This window comes from Tursiops truncatus, chromosome 7 (genome assembly GCF_011762595.2).
Source record: "Tursiops truncatus isolate mTurTru1 chromosome 7, mTurTru1.mat.Y, whole genome shotgun sequence".
Taxonomy (NCBI): Eukaryota; Metazoa; Chordata; class Mammalia; order Artiodactyla; family Delphinidae; genus Tursiops; species Tursiops truncatus.
Window position 1 is genome coordinate 88,305,029 of NC_047040.1, and position 18,883 is coordinate 88,323,911.

Below are 18,883 nucleotides of genomic sequence, written 5' to 3' on the forward strand. Positions count from 1 at the left end.
TGGGGTGAAGTGGGAAGAGATAAAAATAGAATGAAGGATGAATCCATTTGAGTTACAGGTTGAAAATAATATTTTGCCTAGTGGGAAGAAGACACCTCTGTGTAAACTGTTTTTGTTGTTTGGTTATATTGAGAGAATAAAAACACTGGAATATTTTCTAAGTGCGTCCACCATAGGAAATGATTGACTTGTAGCTTGAGATAGAGGAAGGAATTGAGAAATAGTGGAACCGGGAAGTTACAGATACCTGATACTGCTCACCATCCCATGTCAGAAACACCTCCTTTGTCTTTTTTCATAAAGACATATACACAGATTGTATGTAGAACTTTGTGACTACTCCTATCAAAAACTGATACTCACTTGGACTACATTTCATGTGTTTAAGAAATTGGAACAGAGCTAGGAAGAGGCAAACTTTCCTTAAAGGAAAAGAAAAGGGCTCTGTAACATGCCACAGATTCTGTTCCTGATTAAGGGTGTACCTGCCCACCATACACCCAAATTGAACTTCTTTTTTTTTTTTTTTGCATTTTTAAAAGCAGCTTTATTGAAGTATAGTTTACATATCATAAAATGCATCTAGTTTAAGTATAAAATTCAATGCTTTTTACTAAATATACAAAGTTGTGCAGGCATCACTACAATTCAGTTTTTTTTAAGATTTTTAGAAATTTCATGTAATGTCTGAAACATTTATATTAACATATTTCCATACAAATAACCCAAAGAAAGTTTAGTATTAGTTGGGGGTTTTTTGTTTGCTTGTTTTTTTATACTGCAGGTCCTTATTAGTCATCAATCTTATACACATCAGTGTATACATGTCAATCCCAATCGCCCAATTCAGCACACCACCATCCCGACCCCACCTTGGTTTTCCCCACTTGGTGCCCATACGTTTGTTCTCTACATCTGTGTCTCAACTTCTGCCCTGCAAACCAGTTCATCTGTACCATTTTTCTGGGTTCCACATACATGCGTTAATATACAATATTTGTTTTTCTCTTTCTGACTTACTTCACTCTGTAGGACAGTCTCTAGATCCATCCACGTCTCAACAAATGACTCAATTTCGTTCCTTTTTATGGCTGAGTAATATTCCATTGTACATATGTACCACATCTTTATCCATTCGTCTGTCGATGGGCATTTAGGTTGCTTCCATGACCTGGCTATTGTAAATAGTGGTGCAATGAACATTGGGATGCATGTGTCTTTTTGAATTATGGTTTTCCCAGGGTATATGCCCAGTAGTGGGATTGCTGGATCATATGGTAATTCTATTTTTAGTTTTTTAAGGAACTTCCATACTGTTCTCCATAGTGGCTGTATCAATTTACATTCCCACCAACAGTGCAAAAGGGTTCCCTTTTCTCCACACCCTCTCCAGCATTTGTTGTTTGTAGATTTTCTGATGATGCCCATTCTAACTGGTGTGAGGTGATACCTCATTGTAGTTTTGATTTGCATTTCTCTAATAATTAGTGATGTTGAGCAGCTTTTCATGTGCTTCTTGGCCATCTATATATCTCTTGTTTGGAGAAATGTCTATTTAGGTCTTCTGCCCATTTTTGGATTGGGTTGTTTATTTCTTTAATATTGAGCTGCATGAGCTGTTTATATATTTTGGAGATTAAGCCTTTGTCCGTTGATTCATTTGAAAATATTTTCTCTGGTTGTCTTTTCGTCTTGTTTATGGTTTCCTTTGCTGTGCAAAAGCTTTGAAGTTTCATTAGGTCCCATTTGTTTATTCTTGTTTTTATTTCCATTACTCTAGGAGGTGGATCAAAAAAGATCTTGCTGTGATTTATGTCAAAGAGTGTTCTTCCTATGTTTTCCTCTAAGAGTTTTATAGTGTCCAGTCTTACATTTAGGTCTTTAATCCATTTTGAGTTTATTTTTGTGTATGGTGTTAGGGAGTGTCCTAATTTCATTCTTTTACATGTAGCTGTCCAGTTTTCCCAGCACCACTTATTGAAGAGACTCTCCTTTGTCATAGATTAGTTGACCATAGGTGTGTGGGTTTATGTCTGGGCTTTCTATCTTGTTCCATTGATCTATGTCTCTGTTTTTTGTGCCAGTACCATATTGTCTTGATTACTGTAGCTTTGTAATATAGCCTGAAGTCAGGGAGTCTGATTCCTCCAGTTCCGTTTTTTTCCCGCAAGACTGCTTTGGCTATTTGGGGTCCTTTGTGTTTCCATACAAATTTTAAGATGATTTGTTCTAGTTCCGTAAAAAATGCCATTGGTAATTTGATAGGGATTGCATTGAATCTGTAGATTCCTTTGGGTAGTATAGTCATTTTCACAATATTGATTCTTCCAATCAAAGAACATGGTATATATCTCCATCTGTTGGTATCCATATTTAAGCTATGATATAGCTCCTCCTACTTCTACTCATTTTTAGAATATGCCAAGCTCATTCCTCCTTGGTAGGCTCTGCCCCCAATTCTCCACATGCCTAACAACTTCTTGTCACACTGAGCTCAGTTCAAATATCATCCTCCTCAGAATTCCCTCTGTGATCAGTCACGGAAGTCATTATCCTGTCTTATTTTCTTCATGATGCTAGCACTGTCTATCTAATTCTACCCTTCTTGAGGAGAGGACTGTGTGAGGGATCATCTTGATCATGGCCAAATATAGTTGTTTCATCACAGAACCATATTTTGTATAAGTAGAGCAGAAAATTTCAAGACAAGTTATTTTTAAATTTCCCTGGCTTCATTTTTGAGCATTTATGGAATATCCTTCATGATTTAGCATTAAGCTGAATTACAGGTAATTTAAGGGAACAAAAACTGTCATTGGTATAGACAGTCTAGTTTAGATATAGGTCTAAAAATAACATCCAAGTGATGGGAAGTCAACAAAATCTAATTTTAAAAATTATAGGGATTTGACTACTATATTAGTTTTCTATTTCTGCATAGCAAATTACCCCAAAACTTAGAGGCTTAAAAACAGCAAACATCTATTATCTTACACTTTTTGTGAGTCAGAAATTCAGGGAATGCTAAGCTAGGTGGTTGTCATAGGGTTTCTCATGAGGTTGTAATGAAGATGTTGGTCAGGACTGCAGGCATCCAGTGGCTTCACTGGGACTGGAAGACTGGCTTCCAAGCCCATTCTTGTGATTATTGGCAGTAGACTTCTCTCCTTTCCTACATGGGCCTTGGCACAAGGTTGCTTGTATATCATCATAGCATAGCAGCTGGCTTCCACCAGAGTGAGTGATGCAAAGAGAGAGCAAAATGGAAGTTATAATACCTTTTATGACTTAGTCTTGGAAATCACACTGTGTCATTTCTACCACATTCTATTTATTTATTTTTTTAACTTTTTATTTTATATTTGAGTATAGGTGATTAACAATGTTCTGTGTGTTTCAGGTGTACAGCAAAGTGATTCAGTTATACATTTACATGTATCTATTCTTTTTCAAGTTCTTTTCCCATTTACATAACAAATGGGATTGTTACATAATATTGAACAGATTTCCCTGTGCTATACGGTAGGTCCTTGTTGGCTATCCATTTTAAATATAGCAGTGTGTACATGTCAATCCCAAACTCCCTAACTATCTCTCCCCCGACCCCTCCCCCCTGGTAACTCTAAGTTTGTTCTCTAAGTTTGTACCTCATTCTGTTTCGTACAAACCAGTCACAAAGAACAGCCTGCATTCAAGTGGAGGAGAATTAAGCTCTACCTTTTGCAAGTGGACACATTTTTTAGATTATCAAAACTACTAACTTCTTATCAGTTAGCTTATGTATTGCTAGTACTGTGCTGTTCTCTAGTGTGTGCTCCTTATAAGCTGTCACAGAGACATAAACTAAAGTGCAGTCTTTTAGTTCCCTCTGGGAAGCAACTAATATTTATGGAGTACCTACTACATGTCATTGTACTGGATTCTTAATGTGTGTTGTCTGATTTAATCCCCTGGCCACTTTGTAAACTGGATATTATATTTATTTAATACAAAAGCAGTGGCTTTTATGAAGTAGAACACACTCTAAGTAGGGAGTTAGGCTGAACTAAGTGATATACACTGCTTTACTTTGGTATAATCACACTAGAGGCCTTTGATCCAGTTTAGCCACAGACAGGTTTTGTTGGAAACACAAAATACTTTATAATTTAAAAAACATCAGTTTACCGTATTTAGAAATTGGCAGACTTCAAATGAAGTTCAGAAATACTTATTTTGCGCTTCTTTGAAACAATAAAGCATTTCTGTATCAAAACAGTCAGCTGAAATTGAGTCTTCTTTTTCAGGGAGATGTATACATTTAAGTCGTCATCTAGGTTTGTCATAATCCTTCTTAACAGGTTTTACCTATTTATATTATCTTTCTAATCTTGTGGATGTTTATATTTGCTATTTCTGGCTAGTTAAATATAGCAAATAATTAAAGAAAATTCAAGTACTCATCTTTGTCAATATATAATTTTCAAAAAGTTAAAAACATGACTTGTACAAATATTTAATGAATGTATATTAAGGAATTATTTAGCTCATTAATAAGAGAACCAGCAGGATGGTAAATCTGGTTCAAAGAAGTACAGAAAAGACTGAAGTATTTACAATCAGTGAAAGAAAAAATTCTGAATTAAGATTATAAAGTGAGATATAAAACTAGTTAATGTCATACTGGACAGTAAAACTGGGGTTATATTTACTACCTGATGGAAATCATTTGCATCTCTATTGGACAAAAATTTTTTTTAATGTCTCGGTCTACACATTAATATTTAAATTCATAGAGACTGGGACCTAATCAATATTAAATTGTAAATTAAACAAAGGTATATTCCCTAGAGGAACTAAACAGTCTTTGAAAGGGCCTATTAGACAATGGTCCAGTATGACATTAAACACACATGCAGACATTCCTTTTATAATTTTTCTTAGCAAGATTTTGACTTTGTTCTCAATTATTTTGTGGCATAAACTACTCTACTGAATAATACTTGAAGTAATACTTGAGTAGTATTATTTGCTAGAGCTGCCATATCAAAATACCACAGACTGGTGGCTCAAAAACCAGAAGTCTGTTTTCTCATAGTTTTGAAGGCTGGAAGTCCAAGATCAAGGTGCTACAGGTTTGGACTTTCTGAGACCTCTCTCCTTGGCTTGCTGATGGCCTTTCCTCTATGTGCAGATAGCCCCAGTGTTGTCTCTGTATGTCCTAATCTCTTTTTATAAGGACATCAATAAGTTTGGTTTAGAGCCCACCCTAATGGCCTCATTTTAATATAATAATATCTTTAAAGATTTTATTTCCAAATATAGTCACATTTTGAGGTGCTGGGCGTTAGGACTTTAACATATGAATTTGGGGGGAAAACAATTTAGTCCGTAACACTGCACATATATTGCACTGTAGTGAATCAAAAGTGTTTAAGTTCTACATTCACCAATTCTGTTAATTAATTACTTGCCTTATGATGTGATGAAAAAGCTGATGTAACATTTTTTTATCAAATTATCATAAGTATCTTCTTTTTTAAAACTTTAACCTTGAATTTTTAAATTAATTTCCACTGGGTACAACTTTAAGTTTTTATACCTAACATATATTGGGTTTTAAAAAGATAAAGTTACTTATATTTACATAATACTTTAACAAGTTTCAAAATAGTTTCAATATTTTTTCACTGTAATTTAAAAGTTTATCAGTATTGGTATTTAGATTATTTTATGATTCAAAAGAAAGTGGTCAATACTTTCAGATGTTGTAGACATGAACAGAAAAGCAAACTTGGCTTTTGGCAAGTAAGAAATTCTGAATGACCATAAAGCAGCTATTTGAAAAGAACAGTGAGGGCAAAATCCTGGGCACTTTTGGTTGAAGAATGAATAAAAGGCAACTAGAGAAACATAATAACAGGAACATATGTAATTTTTTTTCTAGTAACAGTAAAGTAATAAGGGTCTTACTAAAATTTTAGAGACAATTTTGTAATGTCGTAAAAATCTCCTAAAATGTTCAAGTTATCTATCTATCTATCTATCTATCTATCTATCTATCGCTTACTGGAACTCTTTGTTTAATTGCTTTAATTCTCTAATCTCAATAAACATCACATTAAAAGCAGATAGAAACTTCAAGTATAGGAAAAAGAAACAATGCCAATTCCCACAGTTACTGTTTGGCTAATTATTAGGTTCTTTAGTGAGACCTTGCCACTTCAAACTAGGATGTTGTTAACAATACCTATTGTTTCAGTAGCAGAGCATCTTTCTGCAGCCATACAGAGTTGAAAGAAGTTGTGAATGCTGTCAAACGTCTCTTTTGTCTGAATTTACAATTGCATAGACTAAACCAACTGCATGCCTAGCATGAGAGATTGGTCATTGAATGGACTTTGGCATATAATTTATCAGAACCCTAGGTATCTGAAATGGCATTTGAAACAGTGGGTTCTGTTCTCTACCTGCTATAATAATGCAAAGGGAATAAAAAACAAAGCTAAGTATACATTTCCACATTTCTAGAGACAGAAAAAATAGTTCAGAAATTTAAAACCCCTGGCTGCTGAACTGATTCATGTACTTTGTGGAACATTTAAATGCTTATGTTTCCATAAAGACTGTGTAATTCAGAAATGAAACTGTAATTGATAGACTGACAATCTGTATCCAGTGAACTGCAATATGTACTTTTTGCTTGCCCTTGTAGGGACTGATAGAAGTTCCCACAAAATTGCTGCTTTCTCTACCTTGCTTTGACAATATATATATACCATTATGAATATAATGATGGCATATGCATCTATGTTAGTTTTTTATTGAAATATCATTCATGTAGCAACATGTTACCAAGAATCTTTTGAAGCATAGAGCAAGAAGAACATTTAGGTTCAGATTACAGAAAGAAACTCTACTTAGCCAGTGAATCATAGATCCATATTAAGTTCAAACAAGGAGGTATCAAATTATAATTTTCAATAGATAAATATATGACTGTCATAAAATTCAGGAATGAATATAGACCAGAAATTTATATATGGCATTATTGGGAGAACCAGCCCAATACTGATGATCTAACAGCATTAGTGGAAATGAATGCTTCTAGGCATCTTAAAGAAAAGGAATGTTTAAATGAGATCTGTAGTTAGGTATAAAACTGATCAGTGCCTCACAGGATAAGAGACTAGAATTTGGGGGGTTATCCTTTCTACTAGATAAATATCAATAGGTTAGCATGAAATTTCACAGTGTAGTTCTGATCAAATAGAAAATACTCAAGTCAAAAACAGGTACAAAGAGCTAACACCTATCCTTCTCAAACTCTTCCAAAATATAGCAGAGGGAGGAACACTCCCAAACTCATTCTACGAGGCCACCATCACCCTGATACCAAAACCAGACAAAGATGTCACAAAAAAAGAAAACTACAGGCCAATATCACTGATGAACATAGATGCAAAAATCCTCAACAAAATACTAGCAAAGAGAATCCAACAGCACATTAAAAGGATCATACACCATGACCAAGTGGGGTTTATCTCAGGAATGCAAGGATTCTTCAGTGTAGGCAAATCAGTCAATGTAATACACCATATTAACAAATTGAAGGAGAAAAACCATATGATCATCTCAATAGATGCAGAAAAAGCTTTTGACAAAATTTGACACCCATTTATGATAAAAACTCTCCAGAGAGTAGGCATAGAGGGAACTTACCTCAAAATAATAAAGGCCATAAATGACAAACCCACAGCCAACATCATTCTCAATGGTGAAAAACTAAACCATTTCCACTAAGATCAGGAACAAGACAAGGTTGCCCACACCCACCACTCTCACCACTCTTATTCAGCATAGTTTTGGAAGTTTTAGCCACAGCAATCAGAGGAGAAAAAGAAATAAAAGGAACAAATTGGAACAGAAGTAAAACTGTCACTGTTTGCAGATGACATGATACTATACATGGAGAATCTGAAAGATGCTACCAGAAAACTACTAGAGCTAATCAATGAATTTGGTAAAGTAGCAGGATGCAAAATTAATGCACAGAAATCTCTTGCATTCCTATACACTAAAGATGAACAATATCAAAGAGAAATTAAGGAAACACTCCCAGTTACCACTGGAACAAAAAGAATAAAATACCTAGGAATAAACCTACCTAAGGAGACAAAAGACCTGTATACAGAAAACTATAAGACACCGATGAAAGAAATTAAAGATGATACAAACATCTGTGGAGAGCTATATACCATGTTCTTAGATTGGAGGAATCAAGATTGTGAAAATGACTATACTACCCATAGCAATCTACAGATTCAATGCATTCCCTATCAAACTACCCCTGGCATTTTGCACAGAACTAGAACAAAAAAATTCACAATTTGTATGGACACACAAAAGACCCAGAATAGCAATCTTGAGAAAGAAAAATGGAGCTGGAGGAATCAGGCTCCCTGACTTCAGACTGTACTACAAAGCTACAGTAATCAAGACAGTATGGTACTGGACAAAAAGAGAAACATAGATCAATGGAACAGGATAGAAAGCCCAGAGATAAACTCACGCACATATGGTCACTTTATCTTTGATAAAGGAGGCAAGAATATACAATGGAGAAAGGACAGCCTCTTCAATAAGTGGTGCTGGGAAAACTGGACAGCTACATGTGAAAGAATGAAATTAGGACACTTCCTAACACCATACACAAAAATAAACTCAAAATGGATTAAAGACCTAAATGTAAGGCCAGACACTATAAACCTCTTAGAGGAAAACATAGGCAGAACACTCTGTGACATAAATGACAGCAAGATACTTTTTGACCCACCTCCTAGAGAAATGAAAATAAAAACAAAAATAAACAAATGGGACCTAGTGAAACTTCAAAGCTTTTGCACAGCAAAGGAAACTGTAAGAAGATGAAAAGACAACCCTCTGAATGGGAGAAAATATTTACAAATGAAGCAGCTGACAAAGGTTTAATCTCCAAAATATACAAGCAGCTCATGCAACTCAGTATCACAAAAACAAGAAACCCAATCCAGAAACGGGCAGAAGACCTAAATAGACATTTCTCCAAAGAAGATATACAGATTGCCAACAAACACATGAAAGGATGCTCAATATCACTAATCATTAGAGAAATGCAAATCAAAACTACAGTGAGGTATCACCTCACACCAGTCAGAATGGCCATCATCAAAAAATCTATAAACAATAAATGCTGGAGAGAGTGTGGAGAAAAGGGACCCCTCTTGCACTGTTGGTGGAAATGTAAATTGATACAGCTACTATTGAGAACAGTATGGAGGTTCCTTAAAAAACTAAAAATAGAACTACCATATGACCCATTAATCCCACTACTGGGCATATACCCTGAGAAAACCATAATTCAAAAAGTCTTGTACCACAATGTTCATTGCAACACGGTTTATAGAAGCCAGGACATGGAAGCAACCTAAGTGTCCATCAACAGATGAATGGATAAAGAAGATGTGGCACATGTTGACTTACTTGTAGTGAAGTGGATGGACCTAGAGTCTGTCATACAGAGTGAAGTAAGTCAGAGAAAGGAAAACAAATACCGTATGCTAACACATATATATAGAATATAAAAAAAAACAAAAGGGTCTGATGAACGTTGGCGCAGGATAGGAATAAAGACGTAGATGTAGAGAATGGACTTGAGGACACAGGGAGGGGGAAGGGTAAGCTAGGATGAAGTGAGAGAGTAGCAATTGAAGTATATACACTACCAAATGTAAAATAGATAGCTAGTGGGAAGCAGCTACATCACATGGGGAGATCAACTTGGTGCTTTGTGACCACCTAGAGAGGTGGGATAGGGATGGTGGGAAGGAGACGCAAGAGGGAGGGGATATGGGGATATATGTATACATACAGCTGATTCACTTCGGTATACAGCAGAAACTAACACAACATTGTAAAGCAATTATACTCCAATAAAGATGTTTAAAAAAAAACAAAAACAGATACATTCTTCTAGAGTTGCACCATCCATCTCAGTCACTAGCTTCCTCATTTTTTTTAAATTTAAATTAATTAAAGTGAAATTCAATAAAGGTTTGGTTTTTCAGTCACACTAGCCACATTTTAAATGCTCACTAGACACAGTTAGTCGTTATTTTCTTGTACAGCATAGACAATAGAATATTTCCAATATTGAAGAAAGTAGTATTCACAGTGCTCTTCTAGAGAATTAATCAATCTTTGAGCAATCCTGTTTTACATTGCCTGCATATGCCATTAAAAGAACATGTTCCTCCTTTTGCTTTATTTCCAAATATTGGATACTTTTTGTAAATAAAAGTATTTACAGCTCTCCTTTTCTACCTCTCCTGTTTTGTTTTGTTTTTTAAATAGGAGAGGATCTGAAAATAAGGGTTTACCTTAGTTCACAAAAAGTATTCACTCCTCTTACTACTAAAGCATTTAGCTGTGTCACTGAACCACTTATGCCCATGGGGTTAAATGAACTATTTGGACAAATGCAAAAACTAGGAGAAATATTTTATTGTAAATACGTATTCTTTAGGATTTAGAAACTCCTTGTCCTTTTATCTAGGTCATCCTCAGTCCTTAGATAGCAAGAAGAAGGGTATCAAGAGGTAGTCATTATTTTACAGAATAACTACTTACTTACTTTGGCATAGCAAGAAATTATCCTTGCAGGTTTTTTGTTTTTGTTTTTAATCATAAAACTACCTGTACTTTTGAAATATCCTCTGTGGTGGTTTGGGCAGACTTATGTACTCTTTGGCTTATGAAACTAGATTCGCACCTGTGATTCAGTGATTTTGTGTGTGTGTTTTTCAGATGTGCAACAAATGGCGATTGACTGGCTCACCAGAAATCTCTATTTTGTGGACCATGTCAGTGACCGGATCTTTGTGTGTGATTACAACGGATCTGTGTGTGTCACCCTGATTGACCTGGAACTTCATAATCCTAAGGCAATAGCAGTAGATCCAATAGCAGGGTAAGAAATTCTTCTTTATAGTGTTTGATCTGAAATAATTTCCTTTTAAAAAAATCAGAGTCTGACAAGAGTTGTGGAATGTAAGACGACAGGCTCATAAAATGTTTTTAATGTTTATTTGAGCAGTTGCATTGCAGTAAGGAAAAAAGAAGTTGTAATCTACCATCAGAAGGTGGGGCATACCAATTCCTTAACACATCAGTATTGCAGGGCTAACCTAAGACACAGATAACCCACTACTCTTCCAAGAATTGCTTTGCGGTTGCCAGAGAAGACCCTCAGCATAGTTTTAAGTTAAAGAGAGGAGACTTAAGTTATTTAGCAGTGGACCTTGTGGTTAGCAGGCTTCAAAAATACTACCTGAAAGATGGACTATTAACAAAGTTAGCTCCAACACAACATTTAGGATTTATGAAAGGGGCATAATACATGTTCAAGGGTACTAGTATAACATTAAGGTCGTCTTTGTTAGTTGAAACCATTTTTTTTCCTCTAACTGCTGATGTGTAAACACTATATTACTATAGAGCTACAGAATTAATCATCAGAATCCATCTTCACTTTTTCTTTGACTTTCCAATTTTGCAAGCCACTCTGTTGGTTAAAAAGAGACCTTATTTTATCTGAACTTCTTTTAGCTAATAGGCTCATTCATCTTTTTTTAATATTTCATAATTTTTCAAAATATAGGTACACATGTTTAAATTTCCAATAACTCTGTTCATATAATTAGAAAATTAATATAGGAATTATGCTTTAGTTTTACAAACACTATGGTATTTTATAAAGTTCTATAAAGCCAGTTTTTTTTTACCAGTACTTATTGGGAAAGGATACTTTCAAATTAATGGCATAGTGTAAAACTTTAGTTGGAAGAGCTGGTGCTTTTTTCAGATGTAAGTTGTAGCAAAGATTTGAAAACTAAAATATTATCCTTGTTATTGTTATAATCGTCCCCAAGCAGTTCAGGCTGAAATGTCTGATGGAACATATCCTAAACTGCCATAAGTCCCCATTCAACAAATGGGAAAATATTTACTGAAGAAACAGCTGTCATCCATATGTGGACTTTTGTCACTCTTAAAGTCTTATTGAATATTAAGATGCATCATCACAATGGTTCTGATTTTGACAAGAACAGCTTGCACGTAAGAGCTTTGCTAGGAAGGCTATGTAATGTAATTCTTGAATGTAGCTCTATTTGTATTTGCAGCAGATGGTTACTTGACTCAATCTGACTGCAGTGATGCTTCAAAAGACATGAGTAAGAGAAGTTGTATTTAAACTGATTTGTTTGGGTGTTGGTTAAGTGTAGTAAGGAAGAACTGGAAAATTACAAATGTGCTAACAACATTCTTTTGGCATTCTGTTTAGAAATATATTTGCTTGCGTGTTTTTCCCTGGATGTGCTAACTGAATTTAAAATTAGCCTTTAGATAGTCTTGTCTGTCAGAAATGTTGAGGTGAAGCTATTGTGTTTCTCCTGTTTTTATACCACTCTTATCCTTCCCCATTCTTTAAAAAAAAAAAAAATTATGTATTTATTTGGCAGTGCGGAGTCTTAGCTGCGGCATGTGGGATCTAGTTACCTCACCAGGGATCGAACACAGGCCCCCAGCATTGGGAACTTAGCCACTGGACCGCCAGGAAAGTCCCAATCTTTCCCCATTTTTAAAAACAAAGATCCAGAGACCCTTTTCAAATAAAACTGCCAACCTGAAATATAATATATGTGACACCATCTCCCTTTCTGGAAAGCAACATGTTTTATGTTCTCAAGCTTCCTATTTCTCCCTGTCATTACATGAAAGAACCATATTTTGTCATTTTTGTCAAAGGAATTAGGAGTAGAAAACCCTCACACTGTTTGTGCTTATTCTCTGCTGGATTCCTTTGGGCCCTGGATTCCTTTACTGTTTAAGTGTAATTTTGTCATGTATCATTTATCACAATAGGTTCTTTGGAATTTTTTGTTTGAGTTTGCTCTGTCTCTCTATCACCGTTTTTCAATCCTGAATTCTAGGAATCAGAGGAGGAAAAGCTCTGCTCTTTTATAAATATAATCCCATTTGTAATAGGACACTTTTTAAAAATATTTATTTTTCTCTTAATACTGTATCAGAAATTTGGCTAGGGTTAATGTGATGCTATCTAGGGAAGGAGCAGCAGGTTTTTTCTTTTCTTTTTTTTTTCCCTTTAACTTCTACTTTTGGGAGTTCAAGGGTAATTTGAATAGTTGAGGTTAGAACAACTCTGCATGACCTACTGAAGGGGACATGCACCACCAGTGAAATTTCTCCCACCTTTTCCTAATCGTCTGAGGTATATTTCTTTGGCTCTGTCTGTTATAACTTCAGTTCAGAAAAAGTAAAAGTCTGACCCGACTCTTAGAGCTTAACCTCAATAGGTATGGAAATGGCTGGAGATTTGCCTTACCTCCCCACAGGCTGCATTGAAAAAAAATATTTTTTACTTGGCTGTACTTTTTTTCTCAACCTCCTATTCCCTATTTACAATATTATCATTATTATCATTCTAATTTTTTAAATTTATTTTTTACTTCTCCACAGGTTGCATATAGGTTAGTAATTTTCTCTAGACTATCAATATGACTTGGGCCAGGCTCCAATCCAAATTTTCCAGGAAGAGATTGTTTATAAACATTTTTTATTCATTTTCTTTGTTTTTGTGATGTTGCTATTGACTCATTAATTCAGGCTATTTTTCTGGAGATACTTGTTGAGACTATCTTCATTTCAAATTTTAGCAATATTTTCTTCCAGTGGTTTCTTGAAGAAATTTCTAAAATTATTTCTATACAGTCATTAGAGTTTGAAGGTAGCATAGAGATTATAGTCCAACCAATATCAAAAATAGCTTTTCTGGTAGTTGTTATTAGAGCTCTGCTTATTTAATGATTACGAATTTAATCTGAAGTCACTCTCCCTAGGATCAAATCCTGCCTAGTTACTAGCTGTGTGATGTTGGATGCCTCTTTGTATCTTTATTTTCTTACCTTAAAAATATGAATAGTGATAATCCACTAAAGGGCTGTTGTGAGGATTAAATAATGCCAAACATATAAAGCACTTTAATACTTTTTGAGTTGTAGAATATGTGAAGTTCTCTTTTTCATGTTGCCTCAAAAATAACTACTAATCTTTCCAACACTTACAATACTGTTGTGAATTGAGTGATGAGGCCAATATTCTACCTCATTAAAGATGATCTTTTCATTTCCAGCCCAATTCTCTTTCTACTACAAATGCTTCTTAAATGGCTTACTTCATATAGACTAAATCTATTATATAATCAAGTACTGAGTAAAAGGAGGGGAAATGAGAAAATAAAGTGATATGGCCTGGGAGTAAAGATGAAATGTATATGTGATGCTGGAGGATAAAACGTACAGAGTAACTGTAGGTATAGGGAAGAAAGTAGCAGAGGAAACCATTTTCATAACTTATGTTGTGAAAGATATGTTTGGATTACCTTCAAGGTCTTTCAAAAGATAAAGGTAAAGAATAAAATCCCTTCGCAGTTACCTTTGTCGGTTCAACTGTAGTTTTAAATACGAAATTTTTTCAGTAATAAACCATATAGTCTTTGAGTCTGATGAGGGTTGTAACTGAGGACAGGAGTGGAACTAGTATACAATTTTGGTTCTAGGGTGTGGCTCTAAGTTTCCTGTTAAATTAAAATCATCACACTAAACTTCATACAAGAATACATTTCACCATAATTATCAAATCGTTACAACACTATTGCAAAAGAGAGGATCAGTTAATCCTAACGATGAAAAATATTAGAAAAACAGAGTAAAATTGAAGAGATATTTTTAGGGATGAAGTTGGATTTGAAAATTTGAGGAAAATATTTTGGGGGACTTGAGGTACCATGTATAGAACTCATATTCAGTAAAGTTATGTGAGATGGCCAAATTGAGGGAGAAGGGAAATCCCCCATATCATGTGAAACAGCAGAAATTGACTATGTTCCAAGTACTATGAATACCCTTTTTCTATGTAGGATGGACTTTTGACTTGTTGAGGATGATTGGCAGAGTGATCTGTAGGATTTGTGAATCCATGACCGCATGTCAGTATTCAGGGGAAAAATGTGTTGTCTTTGTTTTCTATAAAAGCAGTCCATCTGCCAGGAGGCAGAGGAGGACTGAAACTTAAGTCTCAGAAGTTGAATTCACACAGGAGTGATTGACAGTATTTAATAGGTAATAAACCCTTTCTTAACACCCACCTGGATCCCCACTGTTGGTGAAACTAGTCATGGCTGAGAAATTAAAAATAGAATCAAAGTTAACAGCTATCAGGGAGTAGCACTGATTAATGAAATTCTAATCTGAGATGCTGTGTGAATGTTGGAAGCTAGAAAATGAAGTAGGTCTGCCTATGACCATGAAAGAAGTTTTGTAACAAGGGGAGCCTTGGGATAGATACCAAATTTTTCACATCCATGAGGTGGCCCATAGAGCCAGCCCAGCTTCCAAGTTACAGCCTGCACTCACTAGGCACTTGCAGTAGGACAGTAGAATTGTTGCAGAGTTTTGGCTATTAAATCCGTCAGGCTACAGCAGTTCCCCTTTATCCACAGTTTTGCTTTCTGTGGTTTTAGTTACTTGTGGTCAACCATGGTCCAGAACTATGAAAAAATTCCATAAATAACTAATTTGTGAGTGTTAAATGACTCAATGTTCTGAGTAGTGTAGTGCCATCCAGCTCTGTCCCTGCTGAGATGTAATCATCCCTTTGTCCGGTGTACCCTGATCATTAGTCACTTAGTAGTCTACGTTATCAGATCCACTGTCACAGTATCTCAGTGCTTGTGTTCAGGTAACCCTTATTTTACTTAATAATGGCCCCAAAGCACCAAAGCAGTGATGCTGAATTTGGATAAGCAAAAGAGAAGCCATAAAGTGCTTTCTTTAAATGAAAAGGTGAAAGTTCTCAACTTAATACGAAAAGAAAAAGAAAAATGCCAAGGTGCTAAGATGTATGGCAAGAACAAATCTTCTATCCATGAAATTGTGAAGACAGAAAAAGAAATTCATGCTAGTTTTGCTGTTATGCCTGAAACTGCAAAAGTTATGGCTGCAGTGCATAAGCAGTTAGTTAAGATGGAAAAGACATTATATTTATACAATAAGATATTTTGAGAGAGAGAGACCACAGTCACAAAACTTTCATTACAGTATTATATAATACATTGTTCTAATTGTTCTATTTTATTGTTATTGTTGTTAATCTCTTACTGTGGCTAATTTATAAATTAAACTTTACCATATGTATGTATGTATAGGAAACACATACAGTCAGCCCTCCATATCTGCAGGTTTTGTGTCTATTGGTTTTATATCCAAGGATTCAACTAACCATGGACCCACATCTATGGATTCAACTTGAAATTTCACCCCATGGTTGGTTGAAACCATGGATATGGAGGGCTGACTATATTTACTGTAGTACTCAATCTTATGTAAGAGAGTGGATTTTGGTATCCACGGGGGCTTCCGGAACCTATCTCCCATAAATACTGAGGGACAGCTATATATATATATATGGTTTGGTACTATCCATGATTTCAGGCATTCACTGGAGGTCCTGGAATGTATCCCCCATGGGTAAGGCAGTACTATTGTACACTGTAGGCAGATTAAAGCTACAGATTGCACCCCTACAACTAACCACTATCTACTGATTTGAGGATTCAGATGAATCTGAAGTTTCTATGAGTTTGAACATTAGGAAGTATCTAAAGATATCCCCCTATGTATTGTTTTCTCCTCTTGGAAGTATCAGTCTTGGAGGGTTGGATGCTTATCTACATTCGTGACTGCCCCTAATCTTTTGAAATTAATATTCATATTGTGATATGTTGCAAATTGTGGGTCCTGACTTTTTAAGGAAGAACTACCCTCTACACATACCCGCATACTTGCACATAGAAAGATTATCTATGTCTAGATAGATAGGTTCGATAGATAGATATTTCCTGTATCCTTCACCACTGCAATATAGCCATGTCTCATTCCCACAATCAGACGGAACTCCCTATTGCTCAAGGAGAGAGATGTTTCTTGAAGATAATGTAAACTTAGTTTCTCTCAATATCTTCTTGTATATTCCTCTTCATTAGAAGAAAACTCAGAAAAACATGGAAACATTTTAATAGCTCCAGTAATCATTCTTCTGAATTTCTGTATTGCCCTGCTATAATTTCCCTTTTGTGCATCTTGAATTTAAACTTTTTTTTTCTTTCTTAAAGATTTAGGAACAAAATGAACTGCTAAAAGTATATTTTGGCCTGTTAATTTATTTTTGAGACCATCTTGGTCCTGAAGATAGTAGTAGTACTGAGGTGGGCAGACCTCCAAATTCATTTATACGTAAGAGAATGCCAAGGAAGTTACTTGTCCACTTCTCCTTATACTCAGTGGGTGATTAATGCAGTACAATGAAAACAACCTTAGTCTTATAAATTTGTATTAATTATTTCAAAAATTTTGCCTATGTGTTTTCTTACCTGTATCAAAATTCAAGTGGATATCATTATAGCACTAGCTATATTTCTATCTTTTTATTTATCTATAAGCTATCTAAATATCTATGTGCATTATTTCCCATTTTACACTACTACTCCCTTCTCTGTGTGATTCTAACAATCTTGGATTTAGAATAGAGAATTATCTAAGAAATTGGCATCTACCTATTTTAGGCCAAATTACTAAGTGCCATAGGAGAGTTAACCTGCCACTTTTCAATCCAAGGTTCCTTTCAGAAGTTACCGATGTGAAAAGGCAAGGCAACATAAATATACAGTTATGTGTTTCATGGTCTGCACTATTTTGACTAAAGTTAGTGGTTCAGAGGCACATCCAAAAGTATAAATCCATATGAACTGTCTTTTATATGAGTTAATTTTTTTCTTCTCGTTAATTAATTTTCTCTAGGTTCAACCTCTTTCCAAATTCCTCCACAGACATTTCCTCAAGTGGAGGTTTATGTATGGCATTGCCTTTAATTACTGTCTCCTTCAGTTACAAATGATTATTCTATTATATTATAATTAGCCTGGGAATATGGAAGAACAGCTAGGAGTGACTTATTATGTTCAGTACAGCCTTTACTGGAACCTTAACCCACATTGATTTAACTCCCACTGTGTGTTCTTGAGTCATATCGTTCACAATGTCAAAATAATGCAGAACATTCTACATCTCTGTTCTCTTTGCTGTTCTCTCTCTGTCTCTTTTGTTTTTAATCTATAAGTTTTCAGTGTTTGTTAAACTTATCTCTAAATTACTGAGTTTAAGAATTTATTTCTAGTAATTATACTTAATGTCTTCCCAGCCTTCTAGCCACTCCCTATTAAAAACATATCTTTGAATTCTCACTGATTAGTGCTGACCACTCAAATAGATAAAGTAACAGAAAAGCTGTACACAGACTAAATTATGAAGGAATTTATTATTTCACCTAAAAATCTAGATTTAGGACAGTCCCTGGTTTGGTTAATTTATTGGCTCAACAATAGCATTAACCACCTGGGTTCCTCCTACCTCTTCATTCTGTGATGTTATCTTTAGTGTGTGCTTTTCAAATTAATACCTCTATGGTCATAAGACGGCTACTGAAGTTTCAGGGATCCCATGTAGAAACATGGATTCAGTTAAAAAAATAGCATTATTTCTTCCTTGGGTATAGAAGAGTTCCCAAAGCAGATATTCCCTCGTGTCTTCTTGGTCACAGCTGGGTACATGCCAACCTAAATGAGACAGCAATAGACAATTTTTACCATCTGCACATGAAAGACAGTGCAACATGGGAGTGAATATATGATAACGTAGAAGAATGAAAAATGGATTATGAACCAACATCA

The 18,883-nt window shown here is 35.2% G+C and overlaps 1 protein-coding gene across 1 annotated transcript in view; it reads left to right on the top strand.

Annotated features, from left to right (window-relative positions):
• LRP1B (LDL receptor related protein 1B) overlaps window positions 1-18,883 on the top strand; it is a 1,432,692-nt gene that overhangs the window by 532,886 nt on the left and 880,923 nt on the right. The window contains exon 7 of the mRNA XM_073806959.1: window positions 10,825-10,987. Coding sequence (XP_073663060.1) covers window positions 10,825-10,987 — 163 coding nt within the window. The remainder of the gene's footprint in view (window positions 1-10,824; window positions 10,988-18,883) is intronic.